Raw genomic sequence first — 26,638 nt, 5'->3', positions numbered from 1 at the left:
GAGGATGTAGAGGGGGAGAGCAGCTCTATTTTTCAGGTGCTGAATGCAAAACCTCTGCAACAGTTGAGTTTACACGCAAGCCCACACCTCATCAGGGCAAAGATACAGTGCATGGAGTCAAGTATTTCTTCCCTGCATACAGCATCTAGCCCATACCCAGCCCAGCCAGCTTTTTTAACTGTGAGTTTTGGCGTATAAACAGCCAATAAGTAAGGACAATAACTGCAGCTCCTGCTGAGAGCTAACTCTGCCCATCATGCATTTGCTGGGTCCTAATACAGGACAGTGAATAAAGCTTCATTACAGAACAATGGAGTGAGCTGCCAGAGCCTACAGATTTGAATAAACAACAAATAAGCAACATCTGCTCCAGCATATGTGTATGGTAAAAAAAAAGTCACAAAATAAAAGAATTTGTAAATGCCAAAAGCAACACTAAACTGCCAGTGCTACTGTAGAGTGAATTTTTAATTGCACATGCATACTGGCAGGCTGTGGGTATTAGTCTCACATATGTGTGGTTGCTGCCAACCTGGGAGTATAGATGAATTTAATTAAATAAGGATTATCCCTTCTCCCCAGTACAATTACTTATTTATAACAATGATAAAATTGCCTAATAAAACAAAAATCGGCATATTTTTAAAAACAGAGCTAGTAAACACTCTGCTTTTCCTGTAAGTCATTCAGGGGTGTTTGAAGGTTTGAGTGTCTTTTAAAATTAAGTCTCGGTATTCTGCCAAGAAAGAGGGGGAAAGAGCCTTATCATAAAGTCTACTGCAGTTAAACAGCCAGACTCTACATTATGGAGAAATATAAAGAAGACACAGTGCAGTTAGGGAATTGGCTTTCGTGGGGAATGTAGAAAATTAAGCAATTGGACTAAAATTGAGGCCAGGCTACGAAGCCAAGGAATAATACCACTGGGACAAGTACTTCTAAGAGTCTTTTCTAATGTGCTTCATCTAGGCAAAACAGTCTGTTCCTGTCTATCTCTATTTCTTCTCATGTTGGTCACTTCACACTCTCACTCAAGTAAGCTCTCATTTCAGCAGGGTCGTGTCAGGCTCTCACATCTTTATCATTACTCACACCCTTTCCAAGACAGCCCACAGTCAAATGAGAGTGGACCCTTATGGTATCAGGCACTGATACCATAAGAGACTTGAAAATTAGGCAGCCTGTGCCCTAGGGGATTTGGAGGCCAAATATAAATGCAGGCATGCGCTTGTGGGAGCTGAGATTTTCTTTGTGTAGGCTCCTTACAGACTATTTTCCACTTGCTCCTATTCTGAGGACCCCTCTTATGGGCCTGAGCCACATTCTGCTGAATTTAATAGGAACAGTCTTAAAAGCTAGGCATTATTCACTATTAATATTACATTCTCAACTGAGACTTTTTAGGTTATTTCCATGACACACAGCAAATTGAAGTTGCAGAAAGGTTTCTTTGAGTACGGAGGGATATACTATTTAGGAGCAGTGAGAAAAAGACAAAGAATATGAAAAAAACCTGTCTAAAAAAAGCTGGAAATCTCCACTTCCAATTTAGGCAAAACATCAAAGACTCTAAAATACAGAGAAAAGAGAGAGAAAAATTATGGTGTTTAAAAAGAAGTCTAAATAGTAATATGGTTCTACAAAGGCATAAATCTTATGTAAGTTCAGTTTACTTACATAATTTTGGTTGATCACGTAACTGGATGACCGTCTTACCTGAATTGAAAATAAATAATTGCAGTCTCTGTTTTCTGTAATGAAATCACTACTAAACATGTGCTTATTCATACTTTTTGAGAGAGTATTCAGGATATACTGTTTTGGGTTTTTTTGTCCCTTATCCTGTGATTACTATACTTATATTGCCTGTTAAATCCTTTAATTAAATAGCACAGTCATCTTTTAGAGATAGACAAAGAATGAAAAAAAATTTGTGTGTGTATTGTTACATTTTGATTTTTTTTCCCCCTTTGGGCTATGTCTACATTCTCATTTTTTAATTCATCACTGAAGGTTTATCCAAATGGTGCTTTTCATTTCACCAGTCCTGGGCAATTGCTATTATTTCTGCCGTTACTTCTATGAGCAAGACTACTGAATTCACATCGCTGTCCATGAACATCAAGACATTTATCAGAAAACAAAACTAAAGTAAACTCATATAACTTAAGTGACAAATCTGAACAGGAACATTGAGCCCTGAAGATTGCTGAAACCACAAACTGGACACATGCAAAAAGACAAAAGGTGTGGCAAGAGCAATTGAATACCAGAAGTATGCAATCCTGTATACAGATAAGCATGACACCACCACCAACTCCTCAGGAAAACAGCAAATATGTTTACAGATAATTTGAAAACACAAATAAACACTTCAGATTGGAACAATTAATTATTCTATTCCATCGCCTTTCTTGAGTCCTAGCACTAATCAAGACAACTGCACACATTTTGATAAAAACATTGGCCCTGCTGAAGTCAGTAGGACACTGACTTCAACAGGCTCATGATTTCACTCCTGCAAACACAGCTGCCACTCTAGCCAACAGCACCTCTGAATGCCCAGCACCAGTGGGTACCTGAATTTTTTTTAGATACTCTTGTGGATTTGGTTTTCCCAGTGAATTTTCTCCCATTTGTTGAAAAAGAGGCATTTGCAAAGAAAGGGTAGTTGAAGCTGAAGCGGGGTGAGGCATGAGGAATGCATGATGGGCAATTAAAATACAGAAGAACAGTCCAATGACCCTTGCATTCCACTGAAAAGCTTCCAGGGAGGGAGAGCATGGGTTGGACACTGGCTTTCTGAGGGGGGAAGCAGTGTGGTTTTGGCAGTTTCTTAGCTGGGACTGGATCAGTCTTTGCCCGGCTTGGAGGGGAGATGGTTGTGGTTGCAATTATACCACAGATGGGATTGCTTGACAGGTAGTAAAAGGCTGTTACTGGGATTTTCCAGGCTTTTGTTTTCTTTGTTGTTGTTGTGGTTGCTGTTGTTGTTGTTTGTCTGTCTTGTTTTTCATATATATGTGTGTGGATGAGGGTGTGTGTTTGTATATACTCTAGTAAAGAGCTATAAAAAACTCCTTTTCTCATATCTTTGCCTGAAAGCCCCATAATTTCAAAGTTATAATAATTTGGAGGAAGGGGATCATCTTTTCCATTCCAAGAAGGCTCGCACCTTCCTTGGCAGACACCTGTCTTTTAAACTGGGACGGATATCAGTGTTGAAACTTGGACTGCTATATTATTTGTGTGGGCTTCACAAAAGTAATATAATGTAGCCCACCTTTGCCCCTTGCTAGTTACTAGCTCTTTCACATTAAATTTATATCCCATTTAAAAAAAAAAAAAACCTGAGATCTACCAGTCCTTCTCTAAACACTGAATAGCGATGGTCTCTAGAAAGAAATTACTTACCTGCTTTGGAGACTGAACAGCCATTTCCCCAATACCACCATTCCTGACAGCAAATTATTCTCAGGATCTGAACTCAGATTATTCCAAATGATAGTGTGACATCTGGTCCAACAGCATTGCCTTTCATCCTTTCATAGCTTCCTCAAATAATGTGTTTTCTAACTCATGATTTCTAACTTATGATTCACTACTATGTCAGCTCATGTGGTGATAGTCTCTGTGGTACAGTAGACACAGATCATGGGGTAGAGTCCATGCTGCCACCAGAGAGTTCTGGTTGAATGGTCCTGTTTGAGTACAGAACAGCTGTAGACCTATTGTCTTCAGTCTCCTATACTTACAAGGATCTGAGTGTTGGTGTATAAAGCATCATCTGAGCCTGACAAATTATTCACCAAGCAGAAGCACAGCTTTAGTGTTGCTTGGAAGAGTAGAGAGGTCTGCTTAAAGACCTCCTCTCCCCTCAGAGAGGGACCCTACACGCTCAAAGCTGTGCATATATATATATATATATATATATATATATATATGTATATATATATCCTTTTCATGTGCACTCCTTCCTTGAGTCTCTTTGGCAAGCTGAGTATGTTTTATAGCCCTATGATTTAGCAGACTATCATGTCCATCTAGAATGATGCATTCAAATGCCAGAGATGATGGGACCAGAGAGGGAAAATATGTTGTTCAGCTAAACTTTAAAAGCAACTAGATGGGAAGATGTTTTTATTTTTAAAAATTAAAAGAGACAAACTATTTCTTAACACTCAGCTGAAGAGGTGTCAGGAGCATTTCCACATAGAGTTTGATCTTCAAAATCTGAATCTGAAAAAAAAGGAGGAAGAATTCTTACTGTTGATAATGATTTTTAATATTGGGAAAGTTAAGAGCAAAGGTGAAAAACAAAAAAAAAAAAAATTCTGGATGTTTCAAGGTGAAAACATAACATCTTTCAGGCAGCTCTCTTTTTGTATTCTTCTTTTTAAAATAGTCCCAGAACCTTTCCAAGCCTTGGTCAAAGTAATCAATTAATAAAGACTATAATACACTGATGATCTTGTTTGAACAACCTCAGAGAAATGTCTCTAAGAAAAATAAATTACTTTGCAGAAGAAATTTGATAAAATATTCTTGCCAAAAAGTGTATGTGAGATGAGAATTTTTTGTAATCTAGACACATTTCAATTTTTCATAATATCAATGAGTATATCACATCATGGTGCTGCATAAATTCCTTTAGAAAAATACTTTCAGAGATGAGGGGATCTATTAGATACAAGTAATACATTAACATTGATGTTGGGTGTGTTGTCAGTGCAGTCTGTAGCTTAAGGGGTCTCTAATTCTCATTTTCAAAGATTAGAATAAGAGAGAGGGATCATTCTATATGTGCCTGTTCCCCACGTTTGCTAGTACCCACTGCCAGGCTAAAAATTTAGGTTTCAAACAGTTCATGATCTTAATTAAATGATTTGTTAGAGAATACCCAGACATTAAACAATATATACCCTATCTAATTTGAGAATACAGCATTTACCAAAATGTCTTAGACATCAAAATGGGGAGTTTATGATCACCTGTGTTCAGTGCTCTGTCAGTGCCTTCACTTTTGTGTGGACTTCTAGCCACAGAGCTGCAAGTTCAGCATGCTAAGTGCTTTAGAAAGACATAGATGTTGCTCCAGCAATATAAATCTGCAGTGCTGCAGATCTGTAAAAGACACTCTTACTTCCCACTGAAACTGCTAATTAGGTCCATCCTCCAACTCTTGAATCAGCTCTACTGAGAGAAAAGCTGCACCCATCTAATCACAGAAAAATACACTTTTAGGTTTACAGACTCCAGCAAGGACTTGAAGGACTTGAAAAGATAGATATCTTTTCCTCAAGAAGAATGCTACCACTTCAGCCTAAGCTTTCCCAATGTTCTTTTAGTTATAGTATGCTCAGTTTACAGAGTGATAGGTTATTTCAAACACTGCTATAAAGTAAAGCTAATTTTGCCATGCAACCTTCTGAAATAGAACACTAGGAAATTAGCTTGAAAGAAAAAAAATAGGAAAAAAAGATCAACCTTGGTTAATGACTGGATCTGCAAAAATATTCTTTACCATATGTATCAGTATCCCTACAATTTCCTTCCATAAATAAAAATCCAACACCTAGCACTGCATAAAAACATTGGCATCTTATACTATAGCACTGGTTGAATGAATCTTCAGTAACTTCAATGGTAACTTCTTTGACAACATCCTAACACAAAGACAATTTTAAATTATCAAACCCTCAATCAGTAGTGTGAATTCTACTCATTTTCCCCATAATGTTGCTGCATGGTGTTTGTTGAAAATAAGTACTCTAGCTTCCATCCTGAAAAAGGAATCCAAACTTCTACTGTAAATAAAAGGGAGATAAAGTACAAAATCCATATTACCTCCTAGATTTCAAATGAATCGGGCAGTTCGCAGGTTAGGTCAGCCACTTTTTAGAGCATGTAGGCCACCAGAAACGGAGATTCCTTCTTGTCCTGTTTATGGCAGGCACCTTGCATGCAGGAGGACCTTGAAGCTGTTCTTCAGCTAGGTGCAATGAATGCCACTCTTCAATGGCATTGGAGGGCACTGGGATGTAGGATGTGCTAAAGCACTTTTGTTTCCAGGAACTTGGTGTGTCAGCCCAATTTAATACATGCTAAACGTGTGTCTGGACTGAGTAGCATTGGCTGCTGAGAAGCCCTCGGCAGGAGCTGACTTCTTGTTTCCACTTCAATTGTGTGATCACAGATCTGAGTTTTGCAGCATCCAGCAGACTACTGTCACCCCTGCCAGTGTCCTGTGCTTTGGTCTATTGGGTACTGACATGGCTCAGCAAAGATGAGAGGGCACTGACCACATTGTCAAGTACTTCTATCTGTTGAAAATGTTCTTAAGTTTGGCAGAATGGGAGGCAACATGGTTATTAAAACTCATAATTTTAAATAATCAGGTACAATGATTATTCAAACTTGTCATTACCAAGACACATACTAATTACTTCATTCAAAAATGGCTACACTTTTCCACTTGCTTCCAAAGGACCAGTTCAGATTACATAGAGACATTGATGTGTAGGTCTTTATATTAGAAAATCATGCAATGTTGAATTCATTGGGTCAAGTCCAGCTAAGTACTGCTCTCTGTGAAAAAAGGTTACAGAATCCAGCCTGAAATTCTCCAGTTGGCTTGACAAGACTCAGATACCATATTTCAGGACATATTAAAAATCGTATGGAGAAAGTTATCTAAGTATGACCTCAAAAATTTACAGCTTCCAGCTGTCCATGATAGCTGTAAATGTATATAGTCATAAACTGATGAAAATTGATGACAAAAGCTATGTTCTCATTTTCATAGGAGTACAAAGCAAAACACTTATGCCCTGGAAACTCATAGCTGATGTATAGAAGTTCCCAAATTTTTTTCATTGTACTAAACTCCTGTAATTTCTGGGACATTTATTCTGTGATACTAGGTATATATATAGATAAGCCAATAATGTCTTATCTAAGATATCATGGAGATCTCCCTCACTACAGTATTAAGAATCTATTTATACAATAGAACACAACATATTTTCTTGCATGTTGTGTCAGCTCCTATCTCCTGAGGCAAAAAATATGTCACCAGAGCTCCTCCTTCCTTGAGAGATTCATTGAGAACAGTAGAAGGCAAAATGCTAACTTTCCTGGCTGTTGTTTCACTCAGAGAGCAGCCACATTTTCTCTATGCAGTTGACATATAGGCTATTGAAGCTTCTTCACTGACAATTAGTCAATGAGGGAATATTCAACATGGATGTGGGTTGGTCCACTGAGGACAACCATATAAATAATATTTTCATATAATATAAATAATATTTTAATAATATAAATTATATTTTATTCTCAGCATTTCATCTGGATCCCACTACATTACACCATAAATATGCCAAGTGCTAATATCCTTTGACTGGCAGTGGCACAGCAGTCCAGTCATTCTTTAATTTGAACCAGAGCAAAACTTGCTGTGATTTGAATTTTTTTACCCACTGCTTAAATTTTGCTAATTATTTCAAAAAGCTTGAGACCCCTATATAGCAAACTGAACATGATAAATAAACAACATAAAAATAACCACCTCGCTCATGTGCAATATAATAAATACTCAGACCATAAAGAAATTATGTCAGGATAGCCTTGTTTCATGGACTATTTCTCTCCAAGCAGACAGTTCCTTTCTTTCTATGTATGTTCTCCAAGCATTGCACTTGAAATGAGCAATAGGCTAAAAAGGTCTCTTTAATCCCTGCAAAATAGTCTAAAATGGTAACACAGGCAACATATAAAATTACATAAACATAGGTTCGTTTTCACTAGAAGCTTCAGCCAAAAAAAGGCAAATGGTCATGCTGTAAATAGTATCAATCAATCTTCAACAGCATCTGTATCTTTTATATGGTTTCTAATGACTTTGTGATCAATGATTTTATAATTTAGGAGAGGAAACTTAGTTTTGTTTCTCCTTCCTTAGATCTGTTATTGCACAGGCTGATGTAATTATCTTTGTGAAAGATTTGGAAAGTCTTCAGTAGGCCCACAGTGAATTGAAGAAGCACAGAACATTTCCAGAGCCAGCAAAAAATTTTCAATCAACAGCAAATGGCAGAATTAAAAAAAAAAAAAATCTAACTTTTCAGTGGGAAAATCAAGACATCTGAAATTGCTTGGGTTTTCTTAGGAGAAGTAAAAATGAAATTTCACCATTGTTACTTTTTCTTATATTGAAATATATTGGTTTCTCTAGTTTTTTTCAATTCAAGTCTTGGCAATACTGCCTTTGCTTGAATCAAAGCTGTGCTTCAGAGACTGCATTTAGTAATTTACATTTCTTCCCTCTTTTAGGAGTGGGTGATGTTTTTCCTCTGTTCTAACTAACCTGTGGTATTTACAGACAGTGATGTATCATGGGGAACAATACTTAATATACTCATCTCACAGAGAATAGTTGGGCTTGAACTGTTTCAGAGAGGGGCTTGCAGTGGCCAACACAGACAAAAATGAGTGTGAAAAATCAAGAGAAACAAGACACAACACCTCAAGTAAATGTAGATAGGGCATTATAAAAAGGTGATACTGAAATGTAGTGGGTTGGGGTTTTTGATATTATTAAGCATCAGACTGAAACATTTCAACATTTATGAACTGAGATGTTCAGAAACTTGAAGTTTTCAAAGAATTTGGGGATCAATATATTCAGAAATATAATCCCATTTCATTTTCTTTTTCACCCATTTCAATTTCTGACTGTTAAACGACTATTTCTTCGGTTAGGAAGTCACTAATATCACTTCTAATGAGGTCAGTAAATTATTTACCAATGTCAAATGATGGGGATAAGCTTTTCTTTTGGATCTGGCTAAGAAATTATAAAGGTTACTGATGTTTCTGGAAATACTTTTTTTTTTTAACTGGTCAACTCTTGAAAACTCTTGAAAACTCTGACAATGCTGAGGAAATAGCACTGAGTGTGGGTAACTCTATAAGTATCCATGTTTATTTTAAAAGATCTAATCAGTAGTGAAGGAGGTCTAGAAAACTATATTCCTGGAAGAGCCACGCAGAAACAGAAAAGAACTTCAATGGAAATGAATGAAATATGAAAATGGAGAGGTATCACTTTACTGTGGAAGTCCTTAGTCTCACTCACCTCCTTCTTCCTTTTTCCTCCACTTTTCATGTCTTCCATATTTTACCTATAACCTTTCTGCTTATCTCTTCCCTTTCCAGATACTAAATCAATTAACTTTTTCTGCTGACTCAGAGAATATGAAGAAATAAACTGACAGTGAGAAAACCCCTCAAGTATTCTCTAACTCATATTAAGCAATTTTTCCCTTTTCTTCCTAGAGGCAAATAAGAGGGATTTAGAGTGCTTTAGCATTGAAATGGCTCAGTGATAGTAAAACAAAATAGGTTAACAACAAGTGAATTAATCCAACACCACTATCTCTGGAATCAGTGCTTCAATACAGTGTTACATGCCCAAAAGTGGCATATGGTCTTATTCTGGTACTTATTCTGGTATTCTCCAAGAGTAGAGAGTCTAGAATTTCCTAAATTGTTCATGGAGAGGTAAATGCTGTGGAACATCTCCAGACCTGAACCTTTGTGATGGGTTGATGCTGGCCAAGTGCCAGTGCACCCACGAAAATAATTTATTCATTTTCCTCTGCTATAGTTAAGCCGTGGAGGAGGAAAGAAAATTCATGGGGTGAGATAAAGATTAAGAAAAAAACACTTTAAGGACAAAACTTGAAGGCTTAAAACTTCAAAAGGTATAAAGAAAAAAATTTTAACAGTATTAAAAGAGGATGATGAGAACTAAAAGTAAATAAACTGTTAGAACACCTTTCTCCCCCAGCCCTTCTTTCCTTCCCACCAGCAGCACAGGGAGACAAAACATGGGATTTTTAGTCAGTTTGTCACTTCTAAAATCTTTCTTCAGGTCACTTAGGGAGAGGAGTCTCTTTTGCTATGCCATGGGGTCTTTCCTACTGGAAACAGTTCTCTGTGAATTTTTCTAATATGGTTTTAATTTTCACGGCTAACTGTCCACCTGGAACCTGCTTGCAGCATGAAGTCCCTCCCATGGCTTGCAGTATTCCCACAACTGCTTTTCATGGGCCGTTTAGCTTATGGGCTTCAGTTTTTAAGGATGAGCTGTTCTAGTATAAAAGCAAGGGTCCTCTTCCTTTATTTATGAAAGCAAGGGTCCTTTCTCTCTCTCTCTCTCTCTGTTCAAGCCTCTCACTGAATCACAGATTTTCAGCATTCTGTTTTCAGGTATGTCAACTGCACCACTCAGCTTGGTGTCATCTGCAAATTTGCTGAAGGTGCACTGGATCCCAGAGTCCATGGGGACAGTGAGCCATTGACTACTACCCTCTGGATGCATCCATCCAACCAATTTCTTATCCATTTAAGAATGGTCTCATTGAATATATCTCAATGCACTCACTCCCATGAGCTTAGACCCTTCTCTTCCATCTCTCTAAGGAGAGAAATAAAGTGACAACTGAGAAACCTGTTTGATGTATCAGTTTTCTGTAAATATTGAAATGTGTGCATGGGCCTTGCTATAAAAGGAGAGGAGCTTGGGTAGGAGGAGGGGGAAACACACTTTCCACAATGCTTTGACATTTCACTTTCAATTCTCATTCCATCCTTACTTCTTGCTTGGTGCATTCTACATGACATGGCTGTGTGAGAGTTCCTGCTTCACTGAGCATCTTCAGTAAACAGAAGATTTCAAGAGCCATCTGGCTATCCCATGCCACAACTTTTAGGAATATGATGTCAAAAAGGGACTTTTCAGATGCATGATATACCAGCGGATTAACAATGCTGTTTTAATACAGAAATACCTTCAGGATGAAGACCATGTATTCATTTCTCAATAGCAAAATACACAAAACAAGAACTAAAAGCATCTAAATAAATAAAAATCAAGACTGTGTGCTTTAAATAATGCAATTTGAATAAGGAACATGTTGTACTTAAAATATGATCCTCATCTAGCCTTAGTGCATATTTGAACCAAGGAACATGTTGTACTTAAAATATGATCCTCATCTAGCCTTAGTGCATATTTGAACCACAAACCTGTTAGGTTCTAGTTAGGCTCTTCTGCACAAGCTCTGGCACCTCTAGTCTTGGGAAGTTAATATCTTATCTGCTCTGAACATTGTCCTGTGTGAGGAATCCACCAAGGGTAAAAGGGAATGTAGGCCCACGTCTGTCCTGGCTGAATTCCATACCTTCTCTATTGACTTATGTCACAAGTGGTGGTCGGCACATATTAATGTTCTGCTGGTGAAGGGGCTGAGCCAATGGACACATTTAATTCTGCAGCCTCTGTAGCACCAAGGACTATCTCTGGTTGTGGGGTAGGTCATACAGAGGACATGCAGTTTCGTTTAAAATATCACAAGCTGGTAGCTTCAGCACATAAATCAGAGTCCATAGCTGAGTGGAGCTAAACAGTCATATCAGGAATTATCATTGCCACAAAGGGCTACATGAAGTTCCTCAATGTCTCCTAAAAATGTGTCTTTCTCATTAATTTTCTTTCATGAGCCTCTTCTTCTCTACCCTCTCAATTCCTACAATATTTATGGCTTAAACTTGTCCTTTTGCCAGAATGTTTCTCCTTACCACATAGGTTTGGTGTCTCAATGTCCATCTGCTTCTTCTGAGCTTCCAAAAAGGCTTGGATGTCAAATCCTTTTGCTACAGAAACACCACTGAGGAATCGAGGAGGGATTTTTGTAAGGGCATCAGGTTCTTCTGTACCAAACCCCAAATTAAGCAGAATCTCCACTGGATCCTTTTCCCAGAACACCAGCCATTCAGTCATGCTGTGGTGGAAGCATTAAGATTATTTACATCACTGTCTCCGTACCGCTTTTATCTTGCAGTAGCTATCATATGGTCTTGTTTTCAATAATTATCTTCCCTTCTTTTCTCCTCTTGTGGGGACAATTTCTGAAGTGGAAGTAGTCACTTTGCATTTTGGGTCATATTGCTAAAAGATTACTATATGTTCCTCTCCCCAGAATAATCTGCTGATACTACATCTAGATAGCTTAGCAAGTAGGACATTAATAAAGGTCTGCAGGCTCCTTTTTCTCTAGACACAACACAGACAAGACATGCTGCAGCTGACATAAAATCTCTCAGCCTTTTACCTTCCAGAGGATCCAAAGCCTGCTGTAGCATTTACAGCTTTGCATGAGATCAGATAACTATTATTGGGAAGATTATTTTGATCTTGTCCAAATAAACCAGTACATGGCTTTTAAAACTTTAGGACCTTGACTGCTTATTTAAAATTGTACTCACATTTTTTGATGTGTTGACAGGCTAATAACTTGTATTCCTTGCTGGTAATATATGGATGTAACTAACCTTTGTGGTGGACCAGTGTGCATGTGGGAAAAGCTGAGATCCTTGCAGCTTGACATAACTGGCCTTTCTGGAAACTCTAGCAGAGACCTAGTTGGTAAAAAAGCAACAATAAAATGTTTTTGCTTACGTACCCCTCTAGGATGTCATTATTATTTTTTTCTAGAGTAAATATTTGCATTTTGTCTTGGTTTATTATGATACATAATTGCAATTCCTTAGAAGAGGAGCTGATATGAGTGAGGCAATAAGCTTATTCTCAAGAACAGTATGTTACAGTAGGTGTGAGAATGTAGGTGTAAGATACCAGTTAATTATAAAGGTGGCAGAGTGGCTCACTTTTGACAGATGGTGACTCTTTGGGGAACCTTTAGGGAGTATGGTTTCTCTAGCCACCTACTTCAAAAGATATAATTGCTCATAACAAAGTTTTGGAGACACAAGACACAATGAGTAGCAGCAACAGGAGTGGCATCTGAGAATGATTCTGTTCTTCACTTTATTGTGTCTGTATTTGCTAATCTGTACAGAAATAACTGCTTTTCAAAGCCCTCACTCTGTAAAAGGAATATCCCACACTACAGGAGTCTTTGTTAACATGTTTTATTATGCCAAAATGAACTTTATGTTGCAAGTGTTCATATAGAATGGAAGCATTGCATTGATAATTTTTTTACTATTACATGTTATCTGTCAGCTCATATATTAAACAGGCCTAGAGAGATATGCAGGGATATAGAGGGATATAACATTGTTGATATAAGTTTGAGACGAGGAAACTGCAAAGAAGAACTAAAAATAACTTATTTTTCTTACATTTTCCCCCTCAAAACAGAAACCTGTCAAATTAGAGAAAAGACCAAAAGATTGATTTAACGAAATAAGGAAAAATTTTAGCCTGAGTGAAAAAGTTGCCAAACAATATCACTGTGGAAAGTTCAAAGTGTAGTTTAGTCATTGAATAATGCAATACATGTCAATAAGAAAGGGAAAATAAGTACCTTTACATTTCAGGAATCAACAGCAGTACTCTAAGCCCCTGTATTTAAAAGTAGGCACTATGAATTGGGTTCTACCATGTGCTGCAGAACCATTGAAGATATATAGAGAACAAATTTTATTAAAATAAACTTCAATCCCTGTTTTTTCTAATTAAAAAAAGGGGATTTTTAAAATACAAAATTGTCATATATTGCTTTATAGCTCCATTCCATATATACAGGTATGATTTTTTGGTACATAATAGTTTGCCAAGTATATTCAAAATTTTGTGAATATTTGTGAATATTGATTTCTCTGGGCTTAGCATCATACATTATATATGTTTGAGAGTAGTGACAGATGCTGAATACTTGCAAGAGTTTCTGGAGGAGGAAATATATGTCAAGAACTTATAACACTGTTTAGTGGACTCCAAGAGTGCTATACCTGTGAGCTGTAAGGTCATTTCATGATCATTCATGAGGATGAGATAGGAATAAATTAGATGAAAATATATACAGTTCTCATAGTTGTAACTTTCTATTCTAATACTGAAATAACACACTTGCTGATCTTCTGACAGATAGGGTAATGTTTGCCTACGAGGAGCAGAATATACCTGAATTCTGTAAGATAAACACTAGGGGCTTTTTTATCTATAAAAATAAATAGAGAAGAAAACTTTTGAAGATTTGTCTTCTACTAACAAAATTGTCTCTGTAAAGAAACAGAAAACATCCTTTCAGAGGATTATTCTTCTGCTGGTGAATTCTAACAAGAGTTTCCTCTGGCTTATTCACTAAAGGGATAGCCATCCAAATTGAGAACATAAAGGTTACTGACATCCTGTAATTTGTGTAGTAACATAAAACAGACTTTCTAGCAGCAAACTGAACATATTTTTAATTAGAATCAACTGCTAGTTGTATACTATTTCCTACTCGTGTGCCAACAGAAGTTATAGATTCACTATAAAATCCTTGAAAATGTAAAACATAAGATTGGAAAGTGAGAATTAATGCAATTTTTCCCCTAGAAGCACATATGTACTCCTTTCTGTAAGAGAACATTATACCACAAACTGGCTACTGATGTGATTTCCTCAATATCTCACATTGCCAGGACTCAATGAACACAAATGGTGCAAAATAAAAAGCTAGCACTGTGAAACACTGGCTAGGGTGTTAAGTAAAGAACTTAATGATAATTTTAATGATGCTGTGTTTAAAGGCGATACAGGCAGTACTAAGTCACCAAAAAAAATCAAATGGGCAGAACATGATAGATTGGGTGAGGCAGTAGCTGGTGTGGTTGTACTCTAAAATCAGGCAAACACAGGCTGTGACACCTGTAATAAACTTCTCAGGACCCCGTGTCCACCTCATGACTTGGACAAAGTTTACACCTCTGGGTAGTGCAGAGCAGGTCATTTCACTCATGGTTAGGCTCCAGCTTTTTTTCTAATGAGAAAAACTCATGACAACTTTCTCCTTAGAGAGGTTGACATTTATTAGAGTTTGTTTTCTCCATATTCAAGACAGCACAGAAGTAGTAACAGGGAGGGCAGGGTATTTATGTTTCCTGGTCTGTGTAAGTATTTTGTTCCCAAAATGACTGAAACTCACGACCAAACTGGAAGATACTTTGGGGGAAATAATGCCCTTTAGAAATCTGTCATAAAACCTAATGGACACAAACATATAAAAAATGCTTTTTAAACCAACTGGGGTGCTAATTGGGACTCTTCACTGAACATCTAAGTATACATTTTGCTAACCAAAATGTGGCTCATATACTTGAGGGAAGATAGGATATTTTAGCCTTAGTGATCTCTTACTAACAGTAGACAAGGTTAAATCACAAATTGTGCATCTTCTGCTGAGAACCCAATAAACAGAAAGTGTAAATGTTGAAAGACTGATAAATAATATTTTGGGCTTCAAAATATTCTCCCGTGGACATGAAGAGCTGTGAAGTGACTGGAGCTTCTGGTTCCTTTCCTATTAAAAAGAATTATCTGAATTCCCTGTGTTCAACAGATCAGGAAAGTAGGTGAGAACAAGTGAGAAGTTTTGCATTTAGGTCAAACAGAATTACAGTCACCTACTAATCTCATACCATAACTTCCAGAGTACATTGCAAACTCATCCTAGAAATCTCTACTCCTTCAGCAGAATAAAATGAAATCATGCCTGTAAAGAAGGTCAGCATGGGGCTTTTTAGTTGAAGGCCTCATGAAAGAAAAAAATATATACACCTTATCCATGATATCGCATTCTCCCAATAGCTGCCCCCAGCCCACACCAAGCTCTGTGGTGTTTGATATTTTATCATTAAGCAGTCCTTATTAGAAATTATGAATGATGTCCTGACGCTCTGTTTTACCTTCCTGCTCCTGGCCTCACACCTTATTCCTCCTTGTTGGTAGATTACAAGATAAAAACCACTGAAGAAAGAAAGAAAAAAAAAATTATATCCCCCAAAAGAACATCTGGTCTGTCCTAAGGAGAAACAAGGTTGGGGAGTTCAATGGGCAGGCACAACACAGGTCATTCAGGACATGGATGGGGATGGCTTGTGGAAAAACAGAGCCATAGGGGCCATATTTCCTGTATATATTACCTACTTTTCCCTCCCTATACATTGACTCCTTGTTAAGTATCGAGATTCAGATCTTGAGTTTATGCCTAAGGCAAAAACTCATGAAATTTTAGCATTCTGCATGCATAAAGTCTGCCATTTCTGAACTTAAATGTAACTAAGAACCTAATTAAATCAGATTATCTGGGCCAGGAGTTGAGTAGAATGGAAACAAAGGCCTTTTCAGTGTATCACCTAAGAGGAAGCCATATGATAGCTCTCCACTGTTCCATGTTTGCCTAGTGACTTGGTAATTAGTAATGAACACCTGCAATAATAGTTAGCTCTCCCTACTATGAATGTGGTCTTACCAATAGGGCAATATTTCAGTAGTACCCTAATACTGAGAAATGTTGCTATGACTGTAATATAAGAATACTGCTATTTTTTTTGCTCCTCATCTCGCTTCCAATATCACTCCTAAGTCTGCATATGTTCTTTTTTTTTTTTTTCTTTACACTTTAAAAGTGGTGAATGCATGAAGTCATATTGAAGAATCCATGGGAAATGCCATCCATTCAGGCCTTTTATTTCCAAAGTTGGACAAAAGCCTAAACAAATCTCAATTTTGGTGATCAAAATGCAATTAATTCTAAGTAAATCTAAGGCCTAAACTATATTTCTCTATAGTGGTACTTTGCTTATGGGATTGTAGGTATAGTATGTGTAACCACATGATGATTTGTGCTATAAATCATTGTTTTACAGTGTGCTACATCTACCCTGGGGCACACAGCCTTGTGAATTCCCATGACAAAGCAGATTATTTGATGAGAAAGAGATCGAGGCACACTATTCCTTCAAAGAATAGCCTTGAATAAATGGAGAATTGAGATACATTTCTCATGAGGGACTGTGTCATAAGCAAGAACAAGGTAATTGTGAAAAAAGCATTTTGGTGTAACTTGAATTGCAGAGACTGTCCACTCGTGTAGAAGGAGGATTATTGACTTTTTACTGAGCACAAAGGAAGCCTCCAGCAGAGGCAGAAAGGGGTGCCAGCAATCCTACCTTTCTGTTCACTTTTTAACCCAGAGATAAACAAGCATGGGTCACAGATATTCAAGTCATTGCTTAATAATGTCAAAGGCAGGGTTCTTTCCCTGCAGGTTCAACCAAAGCCACTGAGACTATCAGTTAAAGGAGCTACCTTGCTTTCTGTTATGATGGAGGGAGGGAAGGGCTGATCTGCAGCATGGCTGAGTTAGACATAAGATAAAAAGTGGGAGGTGGCTTCATTGCATTATTACCTCCTGGATTCAATGCTGCAACTCTCATTAGCACAATGAAAAGTCATGGAAAGATTGCAACAGTCACAGTCTTTACACTCAAGTCTTTAGACACCTAATTTTGACGTGTAGGAATATGAATTTACAAAGTTACTCTATTTTTTATGTTAAATTACAGAACAAACAGAGTTGTTTAAGACTGTCAATGTCTGCCTAGCTGTAACTCTGAAAGCTCATTACTGATTCACTGAAAATTAGACTCTACCAGTAAGCCAGCATGTTTTCTCCCAACCAGTCTTTTCAGTTCTCTTTATGGCAAGGGAAAGAGTTCACCCACATTATGAGGTCTTTCTCTGTTGATGGAAGAAGCAGCCTAGCCTAGGACTAACCCAGAGCTGTGAATTGAATTTCCTGACAAGTGGCACATTCACCAGACAGAAATGAAAACTGTAGACCAACTGGCGAAGTTTGGTGAAAGAAAGATCAGATTTTGCCACACTGGACAATGTTTCCCTGTCCAATGAAGAAAAAAGAAGGCAAACCACAATCACTGCTATGACACTGAGTATCAATATAAGTACTTACTCGACTTACAGCTTTCCCCACAACTGTTTTCAAGGGCTCAATCTGTGGCTAATGGGATACACTTTTAAGGATGAGCTGTTCAAAAGCAAAGGTTCTCATCATCTATCTCTAAGATCACCTTAATCTCTGGGAACAGAAGTCTTCCTCTTTCCCTGGGCCAAAGGGTCTTCATCACTCTTATTGGTCTGTGTTCAAGCTTCTCATGGAATCACATCTACTTCAACATTTGCTTGCTTCAGCACAGGTGCATTTGCTCACATCAACAGTTTGAATGTTCCATCTCCCATTTTTAATGAATCACAGGTATATTCTAGTGTATCCTAGTCCATCACCATGGCCTTGCAAAAGAAATTTCACCTCTTAACTTTGAAGCATCTCCTCTTTCTCCTCCCTCTGGACATTGGCTCTTCCTTCTTCACTGACTTTGGTGTCTCTATGTTGTTTTCTTCTTGTGCCTTCACTTTTTTCCCTTTCCTCTGACTCAGAAGAGGAGTGATGTCTGCAAGTCTCATCTGTGCACTGACAGAGTTAGCATCTCACCTGGGCCTGTGGATGACTATGTGATCTCTGCCAGGCAGTGGCTGCTCTGGCTGCACAGCTGTTTTCTGACCCCTGCCATGGTCAATTCCAGCCATGGGGCTGCTTTCTGTACGGGACAACTTTCTGCAGTGGGACAGGGCCCGGCACAGCCCTGACAGGCCACGCAGACTCCCAGCTACCTCTCCAAAAGCTGGAAGCAAGAGACTTTTTCCCAGGGTTTGCTAGTTTTGAAATGTGATTTCACAGAGGCATATTCAGCTCTCTTAAGTGGTTTAACAGGGTGTCAGTATACAAAACTAACCAGCTGACTGATTCTGTTTGGTCTGGAGGAAGTGTTAGCAGCTCCTCACAGAGAATCACTCTGGTAGGGGATGGATTTCTTCTTAACTAAAGACCAAGCTATGTTAAACCACGACAAATAGGAAATAAAAACAGGTGCAAAGATTCCACCAGAACCTCTGTGAGCAAGAAAGCAACACAGAATAAAACAAGAATGGAATTAATGACTTAGAGTAAAGCACAAATGGTTGTTACCAGCACGACACATTGGCCTGGGTCTGATGCCATGTCAAAAAGCAAATCTGGAAACTAAACAAAAATTCCCTGTATTTATTTATTGCAAAACACCAGTGTTTTTAGTGCCCATCAGTCAATAGAGAGCTCTATTGCTGATGATATTGTGGGAAAATATTTTTTGAGAATGAATATTTCAGCTGGTACTCTGGAAACAGGAGCTCCAAATGGACAAGTTTCCCCTTTCTGTTGCCCATCAGTTTCCTGTGTGTGACGCAAATATAATAATACTTTGTCTTGACAATAATATCCTTTTAAATTGTAAGATTTCTGTCCTTGTATTCTAATCAGTGGAATTATGTGCTCTTGGTTTTTTCTTTTTAATAGCATTGTAACAGAAATTTTGAAGCCCTCTGAAACAGCAAGTGCTGTTTCAGACGCTGGGGCATCTTGTTTTTTATCAGTTCTCAGGTCTTTCAGAAGTGAAACCTTTCCCAAACATTCAGATGCTTTTGCAGCCAAACGTGAGTTTAGTGTGATGGCACTGACATAGCTGTCCAGCTGCTAGCCCTCAGACCATGCAAACTGCTCCATTAAACCACAAAAGCACAGTTCCTTCAATTCAATTTTTAATTGGTTTAATCTCAGGTTCCTGAGATGGCAAGTGGAATAGGGAGAAAAGATAGAAACCAGACTGTGTTCAAGACATTCAGAGAGAAAAATTTAAGCCCTGTAAAAGCAGCTTTTAAATGGCTTGAGCAGGGACATGGTATTGAAGGGAATACATAAAATGCTGTATTTTTCAGTGAATTTGGGAAGCTTCTTGTCTGACCTTGGGAATGTTGGTTCAAGGCACAGTTCAGCTGCCCCAGAAGAAATGTCTTCACTCTGCTGAGACACTTGATCTTCATCACCTGGGACAATGCCACCACCTCCTGAGGAAATTCCATCCATGAGGTGAGCTGCATCTAAAAGAAGTGATTTTATGACTTTCCTGGTGTGAAACACAAAACAGCAGTGTCTAGGCCTGCCATAGTCATCCACAGCAGCTCAGAGTAACACCAGAGGCAAAATAGATTGCAAAGACACTACACCTATTAGGAGTGGAAAAAAAATTGCTTTTCTGTTACAGAATCACAGAATAACAATGTTGGAAGGGACTTTCAACACCAATTAGTGCAACCATCAATGTAGAAGCACCATAATGATCCCTGAACAATACCCTCAAGAACACTTCCAGAGATGGTGACTATGTCATGGGGAGCTTATTTCAATGGCTAATCATTCTTTCGGTGACTTTTTTTCCTAAACCAAATGAGACCACCCCTCCCCCCAGTGCAACTTAAGCCATTTCCTCTCATCCTTTCACTTGAGCCATGGCAGAGGAGACTGGCCCCTACCTCACTACAACTTTCTTTCAGATCATTTTAGGGAGAATGAAGTATCCCCAAGCTTCTTCTTTTCCAGGTTAAACAATCCCAGTTGTTTAGCCTCTCACAGGTTAAACATATGCTTCTCATAGGGCATATTTTCTAGACCCTTCACCAGCTTTGTTGTCTGTCTTGAGTGATTTATGATGATAGTTTATTCCATGATCATCTGCTTTATGCCGAAAAATGGTTGCTGCATCTTTAAGGCCCAGGACTGGATGTGTGCCAGACCAGGGAACGGGAGCTTTGGGCTCTTTGGTGGGCATTTTAGAAGCCTCCCTGCCCAGGCATACTGTAGCACAGTGTGGTTAGGTTTTGCTTGGCCGTCTTGGTTTTCCTGGCCCCGGCTAAAAGTTTTTCCTTCCGTGTCTTGGGGGAACAGCAGTAGAAATCTACCAACTGCCTTGAAGTCAACTGAAGAGCTGTGAGAAAGAAGCAGGATTGGCTGGAGTGGCCCACTCCACTCCCAAGCCTCAGAGACACAAGCCAGGGAGGCAAAGCACACCAAGAGGCTCCAGCCCAGCTGCTTCACCCGCTGTGACTGCTGTGGAGAGGAGGTTGGTGCCAGAGAACCACCACGTTCTGCTGGACCTCCCCCATGGAAGCTCCACTTTCTTCAGAGTGTAAGCTGGCAGCAACTTGCACCACATGCCAGGAAGGTTTATTTCTCCTACATCTGTCCCATTTTCAGGTATTTTGGGGTCTTTGTTCCTCTGTGCATGTGTGTGTTGGGCGGGGGGGGGGGGGGTGAGTTCTGATAATTTGGTGGTTACTATTCATTTACTTTTCTTCATTGCCTTATGGGAATTCTGTTGTTAATAAACTCTTGGTTTAGGGATGTTTTTTTCCCACTTTTTACTATTAGGATTCACCTTCTATTGGTGGAAGGGGACTATTGAAACCATTTACAGGAGACTACTCATTACAGTGTGTCCTCTCTCAAATAATCTGAAAACTGAGATGTTGCCCTTCCTTGAATACACTCCAGCACCTCAATATCCTCTGTATTTGAGTATATTTTTGGTAGCTGGGCTGCTTTGGCGTGACAAGTATGCTTTTCCAGCATAGAATGAATAGGAAAAAAATACACTTTTTTTCAGATCCCATAGCTAGGATGAAAATTCTTCTATTACCAACTCTATGAACTATAGAGTCTATACTCTGTATCATTTATGAATTGATTGTTGCTTTTAGTTAACACTTAAAAAAAAAATGGGAGGAAAGTAGCAGATATCCTTCATACTACTACTGTGGAGTCAATTTTGTGACACAGTTGTGTTCTGCATTCTGATTTAGCTACATTTCTTATGGCAGTTCCATCATGGAAAAGGAGCACAGTATCTGTCTACCAATGGCTGCTCCAGTAAATAAGAAGTAATATGCATCTATCCAGGTGCCCCAAGGCACAAAATAGTCATATTATTCTTTCTTTTCAGTTGCCAGAACACTGTTTTTATTAGGAAAAATCACTGCTTGAAGACTTCCTGTTTTCTCTCTGTCTTAATCAGAAGGAAAATGAGATTACAAAAACCTTTTGAGTCTTAAGTTTTAGTATCTGACTTTGGGCAGCTAAATGAAGCTGAGGTCCCCTTTTCCTGCCCATCAACATCCCAATTGTTAAGCACACTGAACTCATAGATACTGTAGGATGATCTTAATTTATTTTGTCTCTCAGTGTGCCTGCCATTTGCTTTGACAGAAACAAAGGGCACTGAGTTTGATATTCAAAGCACCGCTGGAATATCCACCCCATGTGAAAACTCTCAAGGATATCTAAAAATTTTGTCATTACAAAGAAATGATAACTCTAACCTGTATGGTTTGACCCATTTATTCATTTAGTGGAATAACAGGAGGCTGATGCACCTCTGCCTCTGCTGTACCAAAGACCCAAGGTCTGAAAAACTGAAATACAAACACTGGCATTCTTTGCTTGGCTTTCCACTCCCATTGTTTATGTTTTTCTGAAGATATCAAGAAGGTCAAAGAAGGGCTTTTGCCAAGAAGTGGTGTTTAAGTTGGCAGCTTGACTTGTTTGCTTAGCCTCTAGGCAAAGGGAAAGCAGAAATCAGAACTAGTCTAGCTTTAACAGTGGGAATTATAGAAAAAGACAAGATAGGAAAGAGGAAGTGAAGGAGTGAGTTCAGAGATAACTGACACAGGGCGAAAAGTATTAGGAAAAAAATAAGAAGAAGATGCTTTGGTTGCTTCCCTTTCCATGAAATATATTACTGTCCCTTTAAGTTTGTATGATTCTTGGCACATATACCAGGGAAAGGATTACACTTTACTGAGAAAGTAATGCAAACTTACCTTCATTTAGTTACCATGGATATGGCACTACAGGAGACAAAGCCTACAATTTGCATTGCAAACAACCAGGAGAAGTGAAGGACACACAATATGGTATTCTGGCAAAAGACTGTCCCAGGATCTTCCTTGTGACTGATAACAAGTAAAACAATCACCAGCTTTGGGTCTGCATTTGCTATGAAGAGAAAAAAGGTCAGTGATGGTGCATATCAGATGAAGGAAGAGGCAGAATCACTCACATCTGCAGAACAATTGGTATTTCTTGTACTATGTAGAGTGAAATAACTAACATATAGGTTTGACAACAATCCAGCTTTCTGTCCTTTTCCCTGTGGGATACTAAAGCTAAATGAATACGCTGATAACCCGGACTAAGTAATTTCCACAAGCACTGGAACGGCTTGAGAAGCAGCCAGATCTTAGGATTGTTGGGCTCTTTTACAACAGTTTTTATCTAGCGAGTGTCCTCTTCATTCTGCAGAAGTATTGCATAATACCTTAACTTTGCTACAAAAGATCCAGTTAAATGAGCAGTTCTCTAAGGAGACCTAGCTGGAAGCAGCGCAGTACAGCAAATAAGGAGGAGGGAAATTGTCTTGTTTATAAAAAAGAAATAATGTATGATTGTTTGGCTGTTAGATTGTTAGTATTTTTTATAATTAATGCTTTAATCTCTGCCAGATGTATAGTCACACATTATTTTTATTTCAACTGACATGGAATACAAATGATGTGGCCCTGCTTCTATAGAGAGACTTGGCCAAAGTGTCATTGGTTTGGCAAAAACAGAACTGGATACCAAAAAGTTTGTTCATATAAATGAATCAAGGGTTTTCTTTCCAAAGGATCTTAGGCAGAATAGTTAGCTCAATCAGTTGTTGGGTAAAAATATTTTCCTCCCTTAGCACTGGACTAGGCACTTCTCTGATGGGGCCAGGGCAGCTGTATTGTTCCAAGATACTTTTCTTGTCTCCCTCCCCTTGACAAGAAGAGTGAAATCAGACCTCTCTGTTCTCAGATCATCATTCTCTGTGGGTACAGGTAACTAATTAGGACCACCAACCCTTAAGTTGCTCTCACAAGGGTCCATAAATAATAGATTTGCACCAATACAATCCCACTTATATCAGTGGATTTGTTTCCTGTTGCTGTCTGCAAGTGAGAGAAATATCAGCCCCAAATGTCTTTGCCTTTTCCCTTTCTTCCAAACCAAGCAGCTTGGCACTATGCCTATCCTTGAATGCATATTCTATCACTGTTGTCATGGGGAAATCAAGCCCATTGCCATCTTCTCCCTGAGCAAATACTTGAAGCAAAGAAGAGGAAGCTTGACAAATGGATTAAGATATCTCTTTGCTCCTCTGTCCCACCTCATCATGTTCCTTGAACTCAGACCCTTTAGGAGTCATATAAACCCTTGATGCCAGTTTTAGAAGTGGGCAGCAACATCACCAGACCAAGATCTTCAGATACCCTGAGGATTACTCCAGGCATTTCCAGTAATCCTAACATTAACTACTTATGGCACAGATTTTTTCGGGTCTTTCAGCCATTGTGCTGCTGGTGAAAGAGACAGAGAAGGGAGCATGTATAAAATACAGAAATACTGCCCTAGCCTCATTTTGCCTATGTAAGCACAGTTGGACACATACTTCAGTCTTTTTCTACCTTTTCAGAGCACCTGGCAATTAAACAAAGCACTGGCTCTGCTCTTTCCTCTTCCCTTTCTGCACTAGCCCATGAAGCAAGTCAAGAAGGAAGAGGGATGAAGGTGGGACTTGAAATGGGAGCAAACAGCTGAACCATCAGCAATCCCTGCATGCCTACAGCAGCTCTCCAGGGCTTCAAGTCCTCAGCCTACCCCTGCACCAGTGCAGAGTGCGATTGTGTTGCCCATGCTTAATGCTCTTCCATATACCCTTCAGAGCACCAACAGAAAAGCACAGAAAATTCCAGTACCAACCTGTCCAGTTAAGCCAAAGCAATTACAAATCCTTACTGTGTAAGCCTCCTTGAAAATGAACTTAGTATTTTGTTTACTGTTAGTCTCGTCCTCCTGCCCTGTGGGATTTTTCCTTTCTCTAATACAAATTTTTTTCAGAAACAGTTTTCTTGGCATTTCTTTAAATAATAGTGCACCAGCCACTAGAGATGAGTGAGGTAGTCAGGATGGTAAGTCTCTTGGATGACAAAATTATTTACAAGGAATAACCTATGAAAAGTGCTGTCTTTAATGTCTGAAAACATATTTAGGCTCTGTTCTCCAATCAACAGGTTTATTCCCTCTATATGTTCAGTCTTCTGTTAATTTTATTAAAAAACATATTGCTACTTTCATTTTAATAAGCCTGCACAACCTCAAGGGGAATGCCAAAAGCAACATTCACTGTCTCCTCATATCAGCATGACAGTGAAATCTATATAGTAATGGTGACTCTATAAAAGGCAGATATCCTGCTATTTCCATTTCCACTGGTTTCAAGAGAGTTACATACAGATATTCCAGAAGAGGCAAATTGGCCTGGTTGTTTTTTTTTAGCACTGTCGGAGCCAGGAATAACTGTCCTCATTCTTATGGAAAATATTAACTTCTAGAACTGAATTAGAACATTTTCTTTTCTCCTTGATGAAATTAGTCTCTGTAAGTCATAAAGGTTACAGCAATAGTTAAGTGCACTGGCCCTTGCAATGGAAAATGAGTTCTGTAAGGACTTGTTTCAAGGTATAGAATCAGTGTGAACTATTCTTATATGTTGCTATCTATGGGAGTACAGTTCAGGTAGAATCTGGTTCTCATCAACCTTTTTCTTCCCCACCTCATCCTTACATATGAGTTCAAACTTCTTATTAGAAGATAATGGTTAAAAAGGCCATTATAGGTTGAGTATGCATTTCACTAATATCTCAATAATGATCTAACACAGAGAAGCAAGTACTGATTCAGCTTGCTTGCAGCTATTCCTACACAATTTTGTTATGTGTTTGGAGCAAATTCAGATAGCTTTTGGTTGATTCACAGGCAGCCTGGCTGAATTCAGTTAGAAGTCAGCATTCTAGGTGTGTGTCAGTTTATAAGGAAAGAAACTAGATGAGGTTGATCTTGAATCTGAGATTATAAATACTATAGGTTCACCAGAACTGGCCTGACAAGCGTTTAATGGTAATCACTCCTTTCTCCCTACAGTACGAAGTTTCAACTGATTTTTTTTAGTAGATAGGTTTTGTCCAAAATTACTCCTGATTTAGCTGACAGTCACTTTGTGCCTAATTCTGAGGCTACAAAAGTACATTGAAAGTTACCAACTGAAAATTTGGTTAAGGCTTCATTCACATCAGAGTCTGCTAGCCTTCATGAACATTAACTTTGCCCATCTGTGAACGGGCACGGGAAATCCTGAGGGCAAGCATTTTGCTTTTCTGTGTTGATAAGAACATATTTGGCATACTGGAGTGGGCAGGAGGGACACTGTAAGCACATGTAATCTTTCATGTTGTAGGCCAGACTTTTTGTCACTTAGTCAATGAGATATTTTGTTTAAGCAATTACTAATTCTATCTTTATGTCTGAAAAAACAAGGAGTCAATGAGTCAATAACTTAATCTGACTTTATACAAACCAATAAAACTACACAGCTTACCATCTTAGATAGTATGTATTTAATTAGTCAGTGACTAAAGTTTCAAGCTTTAGCCACTGCTAATGGCATTGTCCCATGCACTGGGAATAATATGGTATGAGACACAGTCCTGCTGTGTAAGACACACCTTCCCTCTATATTAAATGTATTTGAACGTGGTGGCACAGCAGAAAAGGAGTTTTGTCCTCCAAAGATACTTCCCTTGGCATCACCCTTCTTCCTGCAGTGCTTCTGTGGAGTAGGCTTACAAAACATATGCAGCTTCAATAAAGAATAAGGGAAAGTAAACAAGTCTTACCAGTGCCAGCACAGGTACAGCAGAGCATGCCCTAATGCTTCTTCAGAAGCCAGAGCAGGGACAAGTGACAGTCTGCTG

The 26,638-nt window shown here is 38.6% G+C and overlaps 1 protein-coding gene across 1 annotated transcript in view; it reads right to left on the bottom strand.

Annotated features, from left to right (window-relative positions):
- The window catches only part of LOC306799535 (protein ITPRID1-like), a 65,408-nt gene that overhangs the window by 4,031 nt on the left and 34,739 nt on the right, over positions 1–26,638 (bottom strand). The window contains exons 4-6 of the mRNA XM_079300697.1: positions 22,625–22,799; positions 12,397–12,483; positions 11,644–11,846 (exon numbers count right to left, since the gene is read on the bottom strand). Of these exons, the coding sequence (XP_079156823.1) occupies positions 11,644–11,846; positions 12,397–12,452 (259 nt within the window). The 5' untranslated portion in view covers positions 12,453–12,483; positions 22,625–22,799. The remainder of the gene's footprint in view (positions 1–11,643; positions 11,847–12,396; positions 12,484–22,624; positions 22,800–26,638) is intronic.

The sequence above is a fragment of the Erithacus rubecula genome (genome assembly GCF_903797595.1).
Source record: "Erithacus rubecula genome assembly, chromosome: 3".
Taxonomy (NCBI): domain Eukaryota; kingdom Metazoa; phylum Chordata; class Aves; order Passeriformes; family Muscicapidae; genus Erithacus; species Erithacus rubecula.
This window is presented reverse-complemented; position numbering and strand designations above follow the sequence as displayed.